This window comes from Panthera leo, chromosome D2, assembly GCF_018350215.1.
Source record: "Panthera leo isolate Ple1 chromosome D2, P.leo_Ple1_pat1.1, whole genome shotgun sequence".
Taxonomy (NCBI): Eukaryota; Metazoa; Chordata; class Mammalia; order Carnivora; family Felidae; genus Panthera; species Panthera leo.
Window position 1 is genome coordinate 29,254,121 of NC_056689.1, and position 21,707 is coordinate 29,275,827.

A 21,707-nucleotide genomic window follows, 5' to 3' on the forward strand; every position below is an offset into this window, starting at 1 on the left:
ATTGTGATAGGGGCGCCTGGGTGGCTCAGTTGGCTGAGCGTCAGACTTTGGCTCAGGTCATGATCTCACAGCTCGTGAGTTCGAGCCCCGCATCGGGCTCTGTGCTGACAGCTCAGAGCCTGGAGCCTGCTTCTGCTTCTGCTTCTGTGTCTCCCTCTTTCTCTGCCCCTAAACCACTTGCATTCTGTCGCCGTCTCTCTCAAAAATAAATAAACATTAAAAAAATTTTAAACTGCATTGTGATTGACTCCTGTCTGATTGAATTAAGTAAGCTACCATTTTTTTGTGTGTTCTTTTAATTGTTTTTTAAAAATTAATGTGGCACTACATATTGGGGTATTACTTAATACCAGTACATTTTCACCGAACCTTGTAATTAGATGAAACTGATAATTTTGAGCAAAAAGTTAGGAAAAGGTAAAGCAAATCAGGGTTATTCAGAAGTAAGGAGGGATATAGTCCAAGGAACATTTGGAGAGAAAAGAGACAATGGCCTCTGACCATATCCTCAAGAGTTGGATTGTAAATTGGATTCTAATTTCACCCAAGTTTACTTCATCACTTGATATGGAGTGCATATATAGAATTTGCACAAAAGGTGATAATATTTTGAATAGCAATGCTGTATATGCTGTTACAACTCAAAACAGGTGAATGAAAGTAGGCTAGTGGGTCCAGAAAAACAAGAATTCACACAATCTGGGAAAAGAAAGTATCACAGGAATTGTGTTGTTCTTTTAAGTGTTAAGCATCTATCATAATCTTAGTTCAGTAAACATTACTAAATATTAGTAACTAATCGAATTCATCATAAATGTTAATTATTACTTAAAGAGCAGTGCCTTGAGTTTAAACACTAAGGTCTTGTGAGAGACAGGCACCTTGATTGATTCTGGCTCTGAGAGTATTCATTTGAGTTTGGATTGTTACTTAAGCTTTTTAAACTTCTATGAGAAAAATGGAGATATTAATACACTTAGTAGGAGAAGCTCATAAATGAGATAGTTCCAATAGAGTGTTAATTTTGATGACTAGCCAGCAGTCAATGCTCAACGCATAATAACCACTAATAAATATTCTTTTTTCTTAATTGTGGACTTGACACTGGAATTAGTAGGTTTTGCTATATATTGAAGGACATATATGTAGCAAAGAAAGAACTACCTAATAGATATCCTTCCCCTAAATAGTTCGTTTCCGCACGTAATAAGGTCTAACAATGTATGTAAATACATAGTTTCATTTAATCCTCAAAATAAACTTGTTCAGTGAATGCTGTTACTCATCCTGATTTTTCTTAAGGAAACTGAGGCTTGAGCACCTGGGTGGCTCAGTTGGTTAAGCATCCGACTCCATCTCAGCTCAGGTCTTGATCTCGCAATTGTGAATTCAAGCCCCACAATGGGTTCCACGCTGGGTGTGAAGCCTACTTAAAAAATTAAAAAATAATCATGTAAAAATTCTTTTAAGGAAAAAAAAAAAGGAAACTGAGGCTCAAAGAGGCTCCATAGAGCAAGGCTTACTCTAGGCCACATGTTTTATAAGGATGGAACCAGGGAAAGTAGCCAAAGTCTGTCTGATTCCAATAAAGTCCATATTCCGACAAGTACTTGAAAGAAGGTACACAAAATATAAAGAATAAAATACACTGGATAAGAGTTGGTTTTTAACTTTAAGCATGGGTAAGATTGTTCATGAAAAGTCTGAAGAACAAAAGGACAACGGGTTTCTCTTTGGAATCCTCCAAGTTGTAGGCTCAGGGGGACACACCTACAGCCTGGGGACAGAGGCACATAAGTGTGGAGCTCCAAGGAGACCTAGATTTTAGAATTTCAGTTGAGACTCTCCTTGGAGGTCTAAAAAGAGTAGGTTAAGGAATGATAGAATTTGGCGATCGAGGACTCACGTCTAATCTTGGGGTAGCCATTTAAGATATTTGAATGTCCAGGGAATTTGATAGGATGATAGCTTCAGAAGATTTGGGGTCTGAATGGTTTTAGTCTTTTTGACTTGGAGTAAATTGTACTGGCTCAAAGCTTCAGAGGAGGAGGTCAGGAACAAGGGCACCTGGGACCAGAGAGGTTGAGTTCTTACCTCAGTTTTGTATACATTTGGAGCCAATCTACAATTTACATGTTTCTGTATTAAACAGTAGTTGTCCCTCCCTCTAATGACATGATTCCCCTCCTCTGCCCCACCCCCACGTAAAGGATTTACTTTGGATTCTGAGACCCTGTGGCCAAGTAAGGGTGGGGTTTTTGTTGGGGATTGGAGTAAAAACTTTAGAATAGAAAAGAAGTCTGTATCTGGTGGATTGAATTGGAAAAGGAACTTTCCAAGTCTCTGCAATGGCTTCTATTTGGCCCAGGTGTGGAAGAACCATAATTCATTCTGGCACCAAGGTAGGACCAATGGGGACCAGTGGGGACCAGTGGGGGCACGTGCAAACTCAGTCCCTTAGACCCCACCCTCTCCTGCCTTTCTCTGAATTTTGGACATCTCACAGGGTGGCTGTAGGCAAACTGGAGAAACAGGATAGAGGCAATGCTCAAATATTAGGGCTACGACACTTGGTGGCTAGGTGTCCTTTTTTTATGCCTAAAAAAGGAAAAGAGCTAGACAATTTTTACTGTCGTAGCAAAATAAGGTAACTATTTTGCAGGTCTACTTTGAAGGAGGATTTTTTTGTGTATGTGTGTTAAATGTTTATTTTCACTTTGGTGAATGACTGGTTAATCTTTCCTTTTGATTTAAATTTGGGTTTGTTCACAAGCAGTTGTGCAGAGCAGGGGCTGACCTCCATGCTTCTGTGGGAATGTAGGAGGTAAAATACAGTATCCAGCATGATTGCATCATCTGAAAGTCAACATTAATGGAACCACCAGTGGGCCTCCTGAATTTTTTCTCCAAACACTTAATTTTTAGGTTGAGAACATAAGTCCTGAGGGTGTTGCTTCTGATTAGGTATAAGCACTTTGTGGGATGCTCCTTTTCTTCTGCGTGTTATTTTTTTTTAATTTTTATTTTTTCCTCAAAGGGGATAAAGGTTATCTTGGTTGGGGGGAAAAGGTGGAAAAAATCGTAGAAATTACAATGGGGCTACATTCCATAAACAAACACACTATATTTGTGAAATTTAAATTTCATTTCCCTAAGTTTATTAGGGAAAAAAAAGCTTTAAAAGACTCCTGGGATGGGGGGGAGGGCGGGCGGTAAAACGAAACAAAACAAAAACAAAAGGCACGTTGAAGCACTGATCTGCCTATAGTAAAGGTCAGAGTCTTGTGGACCATGTCTCTGTACATGCTTTGAAAGATGTTTTCATGTCATCTGCGCACCTGTTTCTTGATACAGCATGTATGGAATGTGAGTGTTGGGAGAGGCTACAGTCAGATTCTGTCCAAAGGGCATAGTCACTTCAGAATCAAATACCACTTTGCTCAATGCCATTTGAGCTCATTCAAGAATGGGTGTAAGAGTATCACTATGATAGGAATGTGGAGAAATAAGAGAACAGAGGGGGCTCAGCAACTCTTGGGCTCAGATCTGATCTAAGGTGTTCAACATTCCTGTTGGTTTGGGATGGGTGAGAGGGGCCCAGAGCAACTTCTATTCTTGTGACTAGTATAGCGCGCAAAGGAGAAAGCTGTGAGACTTTGAATTACTCACTGTCCCTTAAATGGTAGCCTTGGGTGGTAGAGGAGGAAGAGACAAAACACAAGTGGGCAGGTGGCATGAGTTTGGGTCCCCAGAGTGCATATAGAAAGTTAGGGAATAAAACAGCCATCATTTCAGTATTCACTCCCTTTGGAGAGTTGGCTTCTCATTAGAGAAGGTAGATGTTAACAAATGTTTTGAGGCACAAAATGGATATTTGGAAATTCACTGTGCCTAAGTAGATTAAATGTCAAGGAAGTCTTCATTAAAAAAGAAAAATTCAGGTGCGCCTGGGTGACTCAGTTAAGCGTGCGACTCTTGTTTCTGCTCAAGTCACTATCTCGTAGTTCCTGGATTAGAGCCATGCAACGGGCTCCGCACTGGAGCCTCCTTGGGATTTTCTCTCTCTCTCTCTCTCTCTCTCTCCCTCTCCCTCTCCCTCTCCCTCTCCCTCTCTCTGCCCCTCTCCTGCTCGCTCTCTCTCAAAATAAAAATAAATAAACTTAAAAGAAAAATTCATAATGTAGTTACTGGAGCCTGTTGCACCAGCAGTCTCTGTTGGTGCACTCAGTGGTATGATGAAATCAGTTCCTTCCAGCTCTGGGATTGTGCGCCTTTCTTCCTAACACCCTCTCGGGTGTCATGCTGATCATTTACAGTCCACCATGGTGGAGGTGTGCACACCATGAAAATTGGCCCACACTGCAAAAGTGTTTTCTCCCTCTCATTTCCCAATCTGATTGTCAAACGTTTACCAGTATTCTACTGAGTACAGTTTCTATACGACACAAGTAGACAATTGTGCATAGCCTTCCTGAAATATTTTTTTTATATTTTATTTTTTTTCATCAATCTCTCCATGGAACGTGGGGCTCGAACTCAGAACCCTGAGACTGAGTCGCACACTCTAATCACTGAGCCAGCTAGGTATTCCTGAAATATTTTAATATATAAACTTACTATATGTTTATGTATATATAATATAAAATACATATATACTCCACACCCTTTATGCTTTAATTTGTAATTTGATACTACATAAACTTTGAGCTTTTTTCACTTACTGTATGCTAGAAATCTTTTCATAGGAAGCTTAATCAATTTTGGTTTACATTTAGTTATTTATTTTTTAATGTTTATTTTTTAGAGAGAGAGACACACATACACACAGTGGGAGTGGGGGAGGGGCAGAGAGAGAGGGAGACACAAAATCCGAAGCAGGCTCCAGGCTTCAAGCTGAGAGCATAGAACCTGATGCAGGTCTCAAACCCACGAAACATGAGATCATGACCTGAGCTGAAGTTCAACCACTTAACCAACTGGGGCACCCAAGTGCCCCAATTTTGGTTTAAATTTAAGGGAAATATATTTTAATGTTTATTTATTTTTGAGAGAGAGATCACCTGCGCTTGCACATGAGTAGGGGAGGGGCACACAGAGGGTGACAGAGGATCCAAAGCTGGCCCTGAGCTGACAGCAGACAGCCCGATGTTGGTTTTGATCCCAGGAACTGTCAGATCATGACCTGAGCCAGTCAGATGCTTAAGTGACTGAGCAACTCAGGTGCCCCTAAAGGAAATAAATTTTACAAATCAAAACTCTATTTAATTAGGACTTTTTTTTAATGTTTATTTTTGAGAGAGAAAGGCAGTGTGAGTGGGGAAGGGGTAGAGAGAGAGAAAGAAAGAGACAGAATGCAAGCAGGGGAGGGGCAGAGAGAGAGGTAGATACAGAATCCGAAACAGGCTCCAGGCTCTAAGCTGTCAGCACAGAGCCTGATGCGGGGCTCTAACCCATGAACCATGAGATCATGACCTGAGCTGAAGTATGACATTCAACTAAGCCACCCAGGTGCCCCAGCCACTTTTTTTTATTTTAAAAAATAAAAGCATTATGTGTACAGGTTCTATATCCTCTTTTTTGTTTGGTTGGGTTTTTTCTTTTTTTAAAAAAAATTTTTTTTAACATTTATTTATTTTTGAGACAGAGACAGAGCATGAGCAGGGGAGGGCCAGAGAGAGAGGGAGACACAGAATCCGAAACAGGCTCCAGGCTCTGAGCCATCAGCCCAGAGCCCGATGCGGGGCTCAAACTCACGGACCGCGAGATCATGACCTGAGCCAAAGTTGGACGCCCAGTCGGTTGACTGAGCCACCCAGGCGCCCCTGGTTGGGTTTTTTCAACTGTCCAGTATATCCTGGACATTTTTGCCTATTAACAATGGAATTTTTTTTTGAAGATTCTTTTTTTATTTTTTTATTTTTTTCATTGTTCATTTTTGAAAGAGTGAGAGCGAAAGAATGAGTGAAGGAGAGGCAGAGAGAGGGAAACATAGAATCCAAAGCAGGCTCCAGGCTGTCAGTTCAGAGCCCAACTCAGGCTTGAACCCATGAATCATGAGATTCACTTGAGTTGAAGTCAGACGCTTAACCGACTGAGCCACCCAGTCGCTCCTTAATTAAAGACCATTGCTGTCTTAAAAAAAAAAAAGTCCACTATCTCAGATTAATTTTTAATTAATCTTATTGAAATGTAATAAGGATACAGAAAATGTATGTATATATATGTGTGTATCATATATTTTGACAAACTGAACATAACCTGTGTAACTTGTGTACCCTGATCAAGAAATTAGAAGGGCGCCTGGGTGGCTCAGTCGGTTAAGCGGCCGACTTCGGCTCAGGTCATGATCTCGTGGTCTGTGAGTTTGAGCCCCGAGTCGGACTATGTGCTGACAGCTCAGAGCCTGGAGCCTGTTTCAGATTCTGTGTCTCCCTCTCTCTGACCCTCCCCTGTTCATGCTGTCTCAAAAATAAATAAAATGTTAAAAAAAATTTTTTTTAAAGAAATTAGATAGAATTTATTTCTACTAAGATTGTTTAGTGTTTAATTACACAATTGGATAATGCTTCAATATTTTATATTCTGAATGTAACTATAGCTATCCTGAACATTGATTCCATTTTTCAGCCAATACTCCTTGTTCATCTATGGAGTCAGGTATATCATCTTCATTAAAGAGGAAGTCTCCTAAGTTTTGATACTTAACATTTTTTTCTCCCTGAGGCATTGAGTAGAATGTGCAGAGCCATATTAAAGATTAGGAGGTGGAGCTTGTCTTTGCATTTGCCCCTGACGGCAGGAGGAAATGCCCTTAGTGTCTGAATTCCTGTGCTATAATTTTGGCCGAGCTGTTTCATGGTTTTAAAAAACTGAGATTGGGGTGCCTGGGTGGCTCAGTCAGTTAAGCGTTTGGTTATTGATTTCAGCTCAGGTCTTGATGTCACAGGTTCATGAGTTCAAGCCCCATGTCGGGCTCTCCTGGTGTTGCAGAGCCTGCTTGGGATTCTCTGTCCCTCTGTTCTTCCCCTGCTCTCGCTGTCTCTCTAAATAAATAAATAAACAAACAAACAAGCTTAACAAATTTAAATGTTTATTCATTTATTTTGAGAGAGAGAGCATGAGCACGAACCCCGCTTTGGGTAAGCCCTGCTTCTCTCTCTCTCTCTCTCCCTCCCTTTCTGCTGCTCGCTCACTTGAACCCTCTTATGTCTCTGAAAAGAAAATTAAATTAGATAAAAAATTAAAAATTTTAAGAAGATAAAATATTTTTTAAAATAAATTATGGAACTTAGGGTAAACAGTGATTGCTTAGTGGGAAAAAGTTTCTCTTAGTGGTGATGAAAATGTTCTGGAATTAGACACGATTGTTGCATAACATTGTAAATATGCTAAAAAAAAACCACTGAATTGTAAGATTTTAAGTGGTAAAATAATTAATTTTGTAAGAGTAATATGTTACGGCAATATAATTACAATAACCGAAAACCAAAAATAATTCAAATGTCCATGTATAGTAGAATCAATACATTGTAGTCATTGTTTGACTGTCCAACAATAAGAATTAATGGACTTCAAGTATACTTAACAACATGGATGAATCACAAATACGATTTTGAGTGAAAGGAAGTCAGTTATTTAAAGTTTGGAAGTAAGCAAAAGAAATCTATGATAGATGTGAAAGCAATGGTTACCCTCAGGCAGTGAAATGATGACCAGATGGGAGTCTCTTGGCCTGGAATCTGGGCACATAGGTGTTCGTTTTGTGAAAATTCAATTAGTTATGTACTTATGATTTGCACATTTTTCTGCGTGTATTTTGTATTTCAAATAATAGATATTGCCCATTAAATGGTACCAACATAAAAATATTTAAAAATTAATTTGGAAAAACAATTAAGTATACCAAAATATTAATACACGTGGGTTATGATAGTTTGTACTTCGGTCTTTTTCTTTTTTCCTACTCACCCATTATTGCTATTTTATTGAACACATAAAAAAAGCAAAAATATTTTTTCAGGGCTTTACATTTAGTTTCTATTAAACTGTAAATTTCCCATGGCTCTTACTCATATGTTTGCATAGATAATATGAGATATCTCTGTGTTCATTTTGTAGGCAAATTTTGACAACAAACCAGTAAATGGCCCCAAGTCAGAATCCATGGAATACAGTAAATGCCATGGGGACCAACAGAGATTGGAATTAAACCCACCTCCCCTTGAAAATGTAACTAAAAATGAAGAAAGTATGACAGGTATTGAAGTGGAGAAGTGGACGCAAAATAAGAAATCACATTTAACCGATCATGTCAAAGGAGAATTTAAGGCAATTGTGACTGAAGCTGAAAAATTGAAAAACTCTGAAGATGACAAGAAGAAAGTCCTACTCACCGAGTTACCAGAACCTCAGAAATTGTTTGCACAAACTGTAAGAAATGGCATTAAAAATGTACACTATTTACCAACCGAGACCAACGTGTGTTTTAAAAAATTCAGTATTGAAGAATTTGGCAAGGCATTTGAAAACAACTCCTATAAATTCCTGAAAGACACTGCCAACCATAATGCCATGAGCTCCATTGCCACTAATGCGAGCTGTGATCATCTCAAGGGGAGAAGTAATGTTTCAGTCTTCCAGAAGCCCAGCTTTAACTGCAAGTCTATCCCAGATCCAGCAAATTTCAACCTAAATAGTCATACTAGTACACACAATGAAAGTGATCAACCCAAATCTCTAGAAAATATACCAAGTAAAGAATCAAAAGATGGATCTCCAGTTCAACCAAGTCTTCTATCCCTGATGAAAGATAGGAGATTAACATTGGAGCAAGTGGTGGCCATAGAAGCTCTGACCCAACTATCAGAAGCTCCATCCGAAAATTCTTCACCATCAAAGTCTGAGAAGGATGAAGATACAGAGCACAGAACAGCGAGTTTGCTTAATAGCTGTAAAGCTATCCTTTATTCGGTAAAAAAAGACCTTCAAGACCCAACCTTACAAGGGGAGCCAGAAAGCCTTCATCACTATCCATCTTTGGAAAAGCAAAGTTCATGCAGCACGGTGGTATTTAATGGCCAAAATATTTCCAAGTCACACAACAACTCAGCTGCTAACCAAGCATCTACAAAGTCACAGGAATATTCAAAAGTCACAAATTCAGGATCTCTTCTCATACCAAATCCAAATTCGTCTAAAATTGACACCAATAAAAATGTTGCTCAAGCTAGAATTACCCTTGAGGGTTCTAAGAATTTGCATCAGTTGCCACCAACAAGTGATAAATTGGGGTATTGTAACCAGTCACTGGCCAGCAGTAAACAGATAGATTCAAAAGATGATCCATCGTGTCAAGATACAGTTCATAGTAAAATAGAGGAAGATGTTGCAACACAGTTAACACAACTTGCATCAATAATTAAATTCAATTATATAAAACAAGAGGACAAAAAGGTTGAAAGTACATCAACAAATCTTGTTGCATATAATGTGCAGCAAAAATGCAGTCAGGAGAAAATCACAGTACAACAGAAACCACCTTCCAGTGTACAAAACAATCATAGCTCATCATTAACAAAGCACAAGAACACGACACAGAAAAAGACAAAATCTACCCCATCAAGAGATCGGCGGAAAAAGAAGCCTGTAGTCCTAACTGGTCAAGATAATGACCAGAAAAAGAGGGAACAGCTGTCATATGAGTACAGTAAGTTACATGACATTTGGATAGCATCTAAATTTCAAAGATTTGGTCAATTCGGTCCACATGATTTTCCCATTCTGTTAGGAAAAATTCCTCCCCTAACCAAAGTATGGAAACCACTGACTCAAACGACTTCAGCATTAGAACACAAAAAATTATTTCCTCCACTCACTCAGATAAAATTTGAGCGATATTATCCTGAATTAGCACAGGAAAAAACCATGAAGGTTGAACCTTTGGATTCTCTCCCATTATTCCAGTTAAAAACAGAATCCAATGGGCAGGCGTTTACAGAAAAAGTTTATAATTCTCAGGTACAGCCATCCGTGAATGTCAATCAGAAAGCTCATCCTTTACTCCAGGCCTCCTCTCCAACTAACCAGTGTGCTAATGTAATGGCTGGCGAAGACCAAACACCATTCCAGCAGGATGTTAAAGACCAAGTCATGCATCAGAGACTGCCGACATTGCCTGGTATCTCTCATGAGACCCCCCTACCAGACCCAGCACAAATTCTCAGGAATGTAAATGTAGTGTGTTCAGGTGGAATTACAGTGGTTTCTACCAAAAGTGAAGAGGATGTCTGTTCATCCAGTGTTGGAGCATCAGAATTTTCCCCAGTAGACAGTGCACAGAAAAGTTTTAATGATTATGCCATGAACTTCTTTACCAATCCTACAAAAAACCTGGTGTCCACAACGAAAGATTCTGATTTGCCAACCTGCAACTGTCTTGGTAAGTGTGGGGCCGAGTGTGTTATGTGTTTCTTCTTTGTTTACTTCCGTTAATTGCCTCCTCATGACCAAATCAAATTTTGGGTTGTCTTTCATATGTGGCATTTTTGCCCCATTCATGTTCTAGCTGAAATGGACTAAATCTATGCCAATTTTTCTGTGGGACCTTTACTAATTATGCTCAAATAATTGGGAAGTTTAATGCATAATTTGGAAACTTTCTTAAGTGGAAAATTTGCTGATTTCTCTTGGCCAAATTTTATTGTGAATATGATAGGAATGAATTCCTTTAATACTTTATTATAGTTTATTCTTACTATATGGAAAAGAATTTCAACCTGTAAGCATTTGTTTCAAAACTATTTTTTATTGTGAAATATAAAACCTACACACAGAGAACATAAAATATATGTGCAACTTAACAAATAACTATAAAAAGTATGTGTGATTGCCACCCCATTAAAGAACTGGACCTGGTTTATTTCTTTTTCAATGCTTAGAGCTCTTCTGCTCTGCAATACAAAGGATGTCCTTACATATGAAACAAATCCATAATCTTAGCTGCTGAAGCATTTGAAAACCTTTTGAAATTCTAAAATATTAAGTTGTTGTATAATATTGTTTTCCTGTTTAAAAAACAAATAGGTATATGTAAATAGCTGAGCTGGAAAGTGATTTCTAACTAATACATATTTTGTGTCTTAGGAGTCATTGAAAGAGATCATTCAGGAACTAATAATTAGAATTTTTATCAGCCCTGAGAAAATCTTGCAGGACTAAAGATTCTTAGGCAGGCCTTATGAGAAATTTGCTCAGTATTTAAAACACACGAAAGCTTAATTTGAACCCTGTACTGATTAGTCATTGTTTATGGCCAGATTTCATGTAAGAGCTTATGTAAAAGAAGAATTAATTTACTCTAATGTAGCTGTAATAGAGAGATTAAATAGATTGGGTCATTCAAGTTTGTTACACTACTTGATGCCCTCATTATTTCAGCTTTTATACAGCTTATGAGGACAAAATTTGTGAAATAACCTGTTCTGAACTCAAATAGGTTTGATTATTAAAAGTCTTAAAAAAAAAAAAAGTCTTAAAATATAGCCCCAAATCACGAAGATTTAAGATTTGCCTTGAACAAGGGAAGTTTTTTTTGTCAGAAGTAGGTGGTTGGTTAGTACATTCCAGAATGGGTAAAGGATTGTTTGGAAGGATAAACTATATCATTCTGATTTTTTTTCAAAACCACAGTAGAAAAATTAGTGAAGTATATAGCCATGACTATTTGCTCTTGATTTTCTAAAGTACATTTGACATTTTGAAGTCAATCCTCTATTTCTCCGCTCATCATTCAACACCACTTAGACAGCCTGCCATGTGCCAGGTACCAGGGATAAGCTCTTCTTGGAAGGATCTCATAATCTGAAAAGGGGTGACAATGCTGAGTGGGGTCGAAACAGGAGAATGAATGAGAGGTTCTTGGACCAAGGACAGAAGAGTGTAATAATGATGATTCCTATTCCAGATCTTTTACTGCCAAGTCTGATACAGTACAATGGCCCTGACTTGTTATATTCACAACATCCCTACAAAGGGAAGGCTTATTAACTCCAGTTTACAAATGAGGAAACTAAGTCACAGGGAAGTTCACAGGTAGTGAATGACTAAACTGGATTTCAAAGACAGTCACAACTTGAGAGCCTACCTTCCTATTGTTTCAAAAATCTGAAGTAAAAAAGGGACGGTAATTTTTTTAATATCATTAGAAATGGAAAAAAAAATCTGTAATTTAAAATGCCATTAAAATTTATATTTTAGTCTAATTTTACTGAGCTAGTATAATTTTACTGTGTGTGTAATTTCAGTAGGATGATTGTCTAGTTTCAAAACTCTTTCCGTAGAGATAGTAACTAGTCACAGGGTAGGAGTTGAGACACAACTAAGCATTTAAAGTTTATTGAACATCGGCAGTACACCCGTAATTGTTTTATACATTGTCACTTACATGTTTTCCTATAATCATTACATGCAAGATAATTGTGCTCATTGTGTAGAAATGGGAAGTGATGAAAAAACAAAAAGCAGACTCACTCAGAAATCATCCCAAGTGGGATGGTCGTATCTAAGAGTAAAAGATTTCCATGCAGGTGTTGTATTCTAGCAAAGTATGAGTAATTAACCTCTTAATCACACCTCCTCAAATTGAACACTATTGGCATTTTAGATAGGATAATTCTTTTTTTTTTTTTTAATTTTTAAATTTACATCCAAGTTAGTTAGCATATAGTGCAACAATGACTTCAGGAGTAGATTCCTTAATGCCCCTTACCCATTTAACCCATCCCCCACCCACAACCCCTCCAGCAACCCTCTGTTTGTTCTCCATATTTAAGAGTCTCTTATGTTTTGTCCCCCTCCCTGTTTTTATATATTCTTTTTGCTTCCCTTACCTTATGTTCATCTGTTTTGCATCTTGAAGTCCTCATATGAGTGAAGTCATATATTTGTCTTTCTCTGCCTGACTCATTTTTCTTAGCATAATACCCTCTACTTCCATCCACATAGTTGCAAATGGCAAGATTTCATTCTTTTTGATTGCCGGGTAATACTCCATCATATATATATATACCACATCTTCTTTATCCACTCACCTATCAATGGACATTTGGGCTCTTTCCATACTTTGGCTATTGTTGATAGTGCTGCTATAAACATTGGGGTGCATGTGTCCCTTCGAAACAGCACACCTATGTCCCTTGGATAAATGCCTAGTAGTGCAATGGCTGGGTTGTAGAGTAGTTCTATGTTTAAGTTTTTGAGGAAAGGATAATTCTTTATTGTAGGGGAAATGTCCTCTGCAACCTAGCCTGTTTAGTGGCATCCATGCCCTGTAACACACACACACACACACACACACACACACACACACACACACACACACCCCTGCCCAGTTGTCACAACCAAGAAGGTTGGACAAATTTTCTACTCAAGAAAAATCGCCCCTGGTTAAGAACCACTGCTTTAGATCATCAGTAATAACTTACAATCTGTTCAATGTATCTTAGGAAGCCACAAAAGTAATCTTATGTTGTATCCGATGTCCAATCGTAATGACCTTTCAGTCAGTATAGATGCACCACGGCCAGAAATGCATTCCTGAGCGATTCCAGTTAGACATGATTCTGAGAGGCCAAGTTAAACATACTGTTTTTATGAAATATATAATTCACACCCATAAAATTTCAGGTAGGACAGAAATATGATGCAAATGTCTTCTTACAGTATAATATTCTAACAATAAATCCTCAGAGTTTTTCTATATGAATTAACATTGCTGATTTCAATTTTGGTTACAGTTTTAGAAAATTTGGATCTTTTAAAATATACTAAAAAATACTCTATATACTATATTTTTGCAACTTGCTTTTAAAAATATGAAATCTCAGGGTTTTCATTACTTAAATATTATTGTTTTGATAGTTTTTTTTATTTTTCCACTATATAAACATCCCACAATTTATTCAACCTATCATTTAATGACATGCTAAATGTGCTTCTCTCTTTTGATATTACAAATAATTGTGACAAGGAACATTCCTGCGTACATTTGCATTATAAATATATAATTAGGCAAGTGTATAGTATAATAAATTCTTAGCAGTACAGTTGCAGGGCTCGATTTTAATAGGATTGTAAGGCCAGGGTTTTAAGATGTATTGCTCTCATAACTTTTAATTGTATACCTCAATTATTAATAGATTCCTTTTAAAGCAGGAGGTAGAAAAATAAATATGACCCACATCTTAAAATATTTTTCTCCTTTGATTCTTAGAGGAAGAATGAAATAGTTAGGAGCTGAAAGAAACAAGTGAAATTCTAGGGCTTATTGTCCTAGACATTAATTATTAAATCTTTCCAAAAGCTTGTCAAGATTCATTGTTCTGAATTGGAAAACAAATAATAAAACTATATCCTCCTTGCCCCTATGCAATTCTGTAAAGCTTTGGGTCTAATAATCTTATTCCTTCCACAGATCGAGTTATACAAAAAGACAAAGGCCCATATTATACACACCTTGGGGCAGGACCAAGTGTTGCTGCTATCAGGGAAATCATGGAGAATAGGTGAGGAAATATCCTTCCCTGTTAAAATCCTTCATTACTGTGGACCTGACTCAATGCAGAGAAATTATCTCTGGAACAAATGAGAAGTATATATATACCTTCAGGAGTGGAAGTTGGATGTTTCTTAGGGCCCAGGCAAAGCATAGTGTCCTGGTGTCCCTGCTGAGTCACTCATCACATGAGCCTTGGGGCCCTCAACAAGACACTCACAGAGCAAGGCTGTCTTTGTTAAATTCAGAAATACTTATTTTTATATTACTGTATAATCGTAGTGATAGTTCAGATTACCTCCATCAACACTGCATTCACATTCCTTATGCTTATCTTGGAGCCAGTCCATTTTTTAAAAGAGTGATCTGTAAGGATAAGTAAGCAGAATGGGATAACAATAAAAATATCTGCCACACAAAAATACATTTTTAACGAATGTAAATTATGAGGAGTGTTTGATTTCTGTACTTCTTTAAAGCTGTATCTTATGTACATTAAGATGTCAAAAGTGTATATCGCAATTAATTGCAATTATTTTCCCTTCACTGTGTTTTGTACTCAGGTATGGTCAAAAAGGAAACGCAATAAGGATAGAAATTGTAGTGTACACGGGAAAAGAAGGAAAAAGCTCTCATGGGTGTCCAATTGCTAAGTGGGTAAGTATTTTGTGCTTACACATTTTTCAAAACTAGATTTATTCCACATATAAAACCAATCAATTTATTTTCCATGAATATGTGGACTAGAAAAGTATCCACCCTTATTATTCCCTGGGAAATAATCAGGAAGCTTTCTATCTTAGCCTGGACTTTTTATGTTAAATGAACAAAAGTTCCCAGTTATTACTTAGTGATCTTCAGCTCCCCAAGGTCACCACTTTTGTCAGTGTCTTATGTACTTTTAGAGATCTTTTAATGAATTTACAGTTAGGTAACATAAGTAAATGGTACTAAATTGTACATACTGCTTTATATCTGTTATCTGTTTCTGTATTGAAATTATTTCCAAGTCATTATCCACAGGACCACCTTAATGAGGATCATATAATTTTGAAAGCAAAACTAAATTTTTTACAACATACTCCCAAAATTGTACCCATGACTACTTTGGTTTTCTAAACATGCAGAACTATAAGAAGAACTGAATTCAACTTCTTTGGGAAGTTCTCAACTGTAAAACAAGTTCCTAGCCAAATATATATATTCAGTAGGACATTCACATCCACAAGGATATTAACCAGTTTATTTGGAATTTTTGACCATAGAATCATTAAAAAAAATTTTTTATGTTTATTTATTTTTGAGACAGAGACACAGAGCATGTCTGGGGGAGGGACAGAGAGAGAGAGAGAGAGAGAGAGAGAGAGACAGACATAGAATCCAAAGCAGGTTCCAGGCTCTGAGCTACCAGCACAGAGCCCGACACGGGGCTCCAACCCACGAAGTATGAGATCATGACCTGAACTGAAGTCAGACGCCCAACCAAGTGAGCCACCCAGGCGCCCCAATCGTAGAATCATTTTAGATCCCTGTGCCATCATTTGTTAATAATGATGACGATGTTGTTAAAAAAAAAAAAAAATTGATGTTGGTAATAATGGTAATAAAATAATAACAATAACAACTACCTTTTATTACACATCAGGTACTATGTTAAAAACTTGAATCCTCACAAAAAGACTCTGTTATGATTTTGAATAAGGTAAAAGTCAGTAACTTCATACCCCTTTTGGAGAAATTAAAGACATTAAATACAAAATAAAAGTAGGATTAAACCCAGGTATTCCTAAAGCAAGACAATTGCCACACCCATAGCTGCTCTAGTAGTAGACTATTTGTCTTGGTTACTTTTAAACCTTTGGAAGCAATTAAAAGCACAAGAGCTGCACACTGCACACTCTAGAATACTTTGTTTCTTTGTGTGTGTGTGTGTGTGTGTGTGTGTGTGTGTGTGTTTATTTTTGAGAGAGAGAGAGTGGGGGAAGGGCGGAGAGGCAGGATGACAGAGGATCCGAATAGGCTCTGTGCTTAGAGCATAGAACCCGATGAAGGGCTCAAACTCATGAACTGTGAGATAATGACCTGAGCTTCCTTTAGACACTTACTCAATTGAGCTACCCAGGGGCCTCCAAAATACTGTTTCTTCAATCTATGTGGAGTTCCTGGTCTTGTCAAAATACAGATAAACTCAAAGATCTAGAATTTACCTTGTTTAGTTATCTTACAGTAAAGTGCCCAAATCCTTAGGTGTGCATACATATCAAGGTTATTCTTGTGTCTAACGCTTTCCAGATGATGATATAATCATTTTAGCACGCCAGAAGGGCCCTCCCAGACAATAACACCACATAAAGGTAACTACTATTTTGACCTTTATCTCCTTAAAGGTCTTTTTGATGAACTCCATATACGTAGACTCATATAGTGTGTGCTCTTTTGTGTCTTTCTCCTTTCACTCAACATTTATAGAACATGAGTTTATTTAATGACTGGAGCTCCAACAGCCACTTTTGAAGCGCAGATGGACTTTCTAGGGTGAAGAAAGATAGGAGCATGAGTTCCTGATGATACCAGGAGTACTGCCAAACTAACTTCAGTCTTTCTTAAATCTGAATTTTTTTTAATGTTTATTTTTGAGAGAGGGAGAGAGAGAGAGGGAGAGAACATGAACAGGGGGAGGGACAGAGAGAGGGAGACCGAGGATCCAAAGGAGGCTTTGCTCTACAAGCGCTGAGCCGGATGCGGGTCTTGAACTCATGAATTATGAGACCATGACCTGAGCTGAAATCAAGAGTCGGCCCCTTAACCAACTGAGCCACCCAGGTGCCCCTTAAATCTGAATTTCTTTAACATGAGAGAGAACTTTTTTTAACATATTAAAAACGTGTTGTTTGGGGGTTTTCTGTCATGTGAAATAGAATCAAGTTCCAAGATAACTTGCCTTCAATTTGTTACAATGTGGGTGAGTTTTAGAAGAGAAAAGAAACAGTTTCAGAAGGAGAAAAATAAGTGAAGAAACTGTGCTTCTTGAATACTTTCTATTGCCAGCCCCTGGGCTAGATATTAGGGAAGCAAACATGAATTAAGATCTACCAGTCATTTTGTAGATGGGAACAAACTGGCCAGGGTTCTTCCAGCCATCACACAGTTTCAGACTAGGCTTGCTAACTACATGTTTGCTGGGCCACCTCACCTCTCAAGAACTAAATAAAATCTCCTTAAAATGCTCCCCAACTAGTTTTGAACGACTGTTTCCTCATTCATGGATCAACCTCTTGTCCTAGCCATGCACTGATTTTCAGACTGTGTCAACTCAGCTGTGAAAGTACATCCTTTCTTCAGTCCCCATGTAACACCCATATGAGTCAATCTCTATGTGTAACAGTTTTGGTGAAGATATATCAAAACAGTAGCCAAAGTGATGTTTATTTTTATGTTTTAATCACTCTTGAAAAATACAGGCGATGCAAAACATTTTAAAGTAGGAAACAATATACAGATTGCCAATTTTTCTATTGGATTATTAGTCTTCTATTGATTTTATGGGAGCCCCTTTGAAAAATTGACATTTGTCATAAAGGTTGCAGATGTATTTCCACTGCTTGTCATTATTTTTAACGTTCAGAATTTTTAAATCAAATTTTAAATTTTGAACAAAATTTTGGAGATGAAAAAAATTTTAAGGTAAATATCTTTCATCTGTTCTTTGACTTTAGTGTATTGTGTCTTAATTAGAAAAATCTTTACCACTTCTAGCTTATAAACTGATAAATCTTTCTGTCGTATTTTAATGATTTGATTTTTCTGCATTATTTTATCCATTTTTTGCATGTAGGATGTTAATAACAGCTTATATTTTTTCAGATGACTGTGCAGACATCCAACACCACTTATTTAATTGTCCATATTTTCTCCACTGATTTGTATTTGTTTATACTACTAGATTTTCTGTTGTTATCTCATTGCTATGGGTCTCCCAAATAAGCATCAAATTACTCTTACAATATATTTATGCTATATATTTGTATATACTATATATTTGTATATTATATACTATTTGTATATAGTACAAATAAAAATTTGTATATTATATACTATGTATTTGTATATATACACAAATATATATACTTTACAATATATTTTAATATCTGGTAGAGGTAATTCCTTCTAATTTTCAGAAATCTCTTGACTATTCCTGCCTTGTTTATTTTTCCCCTAAGTTAATAATCAGTTTGTCTAGTTGCAAAAATAAAGTCCTATTGGTGTTATTGTAACCATACTGCACAGAGAATTTGGAGAATATACTTAGTCTTTCTGTCCTACACAGGATACCTTTCCATTGGCTAGGGTATTCTTTTGGCCTTCAGAGGTGCTTTAATTTTTTTCAAAGATTTAATTTTAAGTAAACTACACCCAACACGTAGAGAGTCCCCAAAGCCCCGAGATCAAGAATCACATACTCCACTGACAGAGCCAGCCAGGTGCCCCTCCTTCAGAGGTGTCTTAAAGTTTACTTCCTAGAGTTTATATATTTCTTCTTTTTTCTTTTTTGTTTTGTTTCTTATTTTTCAGTTTATTTTGCTTGTGATCTCAGATGTGCAATCATGTAATCTGTAGTGACAAATTTGTATTCTTTTCAAATTTTATACCATTTCTTTCACTTCATACAATCATTCAAACAGACTAACTCCAGTTTTATATTGCTTTAAATATGGCCTCCTTATCTTGTTTCTCTCTTTAGTGGGAACTTTCCAGGGCTTTCTCATGAACGGGTCATCAGGGAAAGCCTCTCTGGGGAGGGAACATTTAAGCTGAGAACTGAGAGACAAAAAGGAGCCAAGTATGCAAAGAATACTCCCAAGAATGCAGGGAAGAACATTCCTAAGCAGAGAAAACAGCAAAAAAAAAAAAAAAAAAAAAAAGGTGATAGAAAAGAGTATATTCGTTAATAACCTCAGAGGAGTCTAGTCACTGAAGAAGTAGAGAATGGAACCGTGTGAGGGTAAAAAGGTTAGGCAGAAGCCAGGGCATGAATGGTTTTGTAGACCATAGTGGGCAATTTGGGTTTTAGTCCATGAACAACATGAAGTCTTTGAGGTATTTTAATTAGGGATATGTTATCTACCTGGTTTATGTTTTATAAAGAGCATTCTAAGGAATTAATTGGCAAATCTGTATTATCTGTTGCTGCTTACCAAGTACTCCAAAATTTAGTAGCTTTGAACAAGGAACTTTTATTATCTCATAGAGCTCTTGTGGATCAAGTATCTGAGGGTAGGGGTGCCAGCTGGCTCAGTCAGCAGAGCATTTGACTCAGTCTCAGGGTCATGAGTTCAAGCCCCATGTTCAGCATGGAGCCTACTTAAAAAAAATTTTTTTAAAAAGAATTTGAGAGTAGCTTAGCAGAGTGCTTCTGGAAGAGGGACTCTCATGAAGTTGAAGTCATCTGCAAATTTGGAGAGTACGGAGTGGAGCTGGAAGGTTTACTTCCCAGGTCATTTGCAGGAGATTCGTTGATGGTTGTTTGCTAGAGGCCTCACTTTCTTATCATAGGACTTAGGTGTTTTCCCATCCCCTGCCATGGCCATAGTAAGTCAATCAACAGATAACAAGAAACAGCTAGAATGTCTTTTGGAGGGGGTGGCGGGGGGAAGCACAAGCAAGGGAGGGACAGAGAGGGGAGGTGCTAGAGAGAGAGAATCCCAAGCAGGCTCTGAGCTGACAGTGCAGAGCTCGATTGTGGGTCTCAGTCTCTTGTACAGTGAGATCTTTACCTGAGCTGAAATCAAGAGTTGGATACTTAACTGACTGAGTCACACAGACGTCCCAACAGTGTCTTTTAGGGTGTTAGCCTTGGAAGTCGCTACACAAGTGAACCCTATTCATTGTAGGAAGGTTCTGTGCAAGTGTGTAAATACTAGGTGGTGGCAATCATTGGAGATGTCTTGGAGATGACTACAGCAATATTCTGTATCTCTTCTTCACTAAAAATATCATGTTAAAGACACTATATTGGCATTGTAAAATGTATCTATCTCAGCCTTATCCAATATAGTTAATATTTAATATAGTCTAACATAGTCCTGTATTTTTGTAAGGAGGAAAAGAAGTCCTTTGTGAACTTTATTAACAAAATAATGCTGTTAAGTATTAACATTGTTCATTATGGAATATATCAACAGAAAAGTTCATAAAATATAAAGTACAGTTTACCTATAATTGTAAAGAAAACATTGATAAAGCAACTACCCAGGTCAGAATATTCTTTGATTCCTAGAAGCCCAAGAACTTCCCATCCTGACTTTTGTGGTAATAATTTTCTTGCTTTTCCTGCCCTCCCCCTACTCACATATTACTCATTCAGCACATTTGCTGAAACGAATAGCAGAGACTGGTTCCCAATACTTGGTATTGACAATTGACATGGGTTCATTAAATCTGTATCTGTTACATACTTCTGAATCCTTTACTTTCTTGCCTATTTAGTAGCAAAGGGTAAAAATATCCTTAGGACATGGCAGCTGGCTCTCCCTAGAGTGAGTCATCCAAAAGAAAGCAAGGTAGTTGGGTTAAGTGGTGGGATTCTAGATGATCCTTCCTTCCTACCTTCCAAACCTTCTCTTAAGCAATAATAATTACACTGATAGAATTTAGTGTATACCTCTTTTTTTTTTTTTTTTTTTTTTTTTTAATGAAGACAAAAGTGAAATCTACCATTCAAAGATTTTGGTAGCATCATTCTGTTGCTATTATTGATTTAAGTCTTCAGGAGTTCTTAGGGACAAAAAAGAGTAGTTAGCATTTTCCATGAAGCAGCTATAGTAAAATTACTTTCTTATTTTCCCTTTTGCAATACTTATCTCAGAATAAAAGAACATTTCAATACATCGTGATACATATCTGGCACTTTTCACAAATACAAAAGCAATCCAGAGATAAGGAATGAAGTAAAGCACGGTTGCTAAGCAACTTAATGAAAATTTGGTGTCTACTAATGAGAAGTCAAAAGTGTAATCTTGATAACAAAACCAAGAATTGATTTTGTATATCTGTGAAAAAGAAAAGCTAGGTCTCATAAAAGCTTGTATGTCCTAGAGAAATCAAAATATTAATCAAACTTTATTTTTTGCAAACTTTCCAAATTATCTTATTTAAT

At 37.2% G+C, this 21,707-nt stretch overlaps 1 protein-coding gene across 1 annotated transcript in view; it reads left to right on the plus strand.

Annotated features, from left to right (window-relative positions):
* TET1 (tet methylcytosine dioxygenase 1) overlaps positions 1-21,707 on the plus strand; it is a 118,084-nt gene that overhangs the window by 59,329 nt on the left and 37,048 nt on the right. The window contains exons 3-5 of the mRNA XM_042909000.1: positions 8,119-10,438; positions 14,471-14,561; positions 15,115-15,208. Of these exons, the coding sequence (XP_042764934.1) occupies positions 8,119-10,438; positions 14,471-14,561; positions 15,115-15,208 (2,505 nt within the window). The remainder of the gene's footprint in view (positions 1-8,118; positions 10,439-14,470; positions 14,562-15,114; positions 15,209-21,707) is intronic.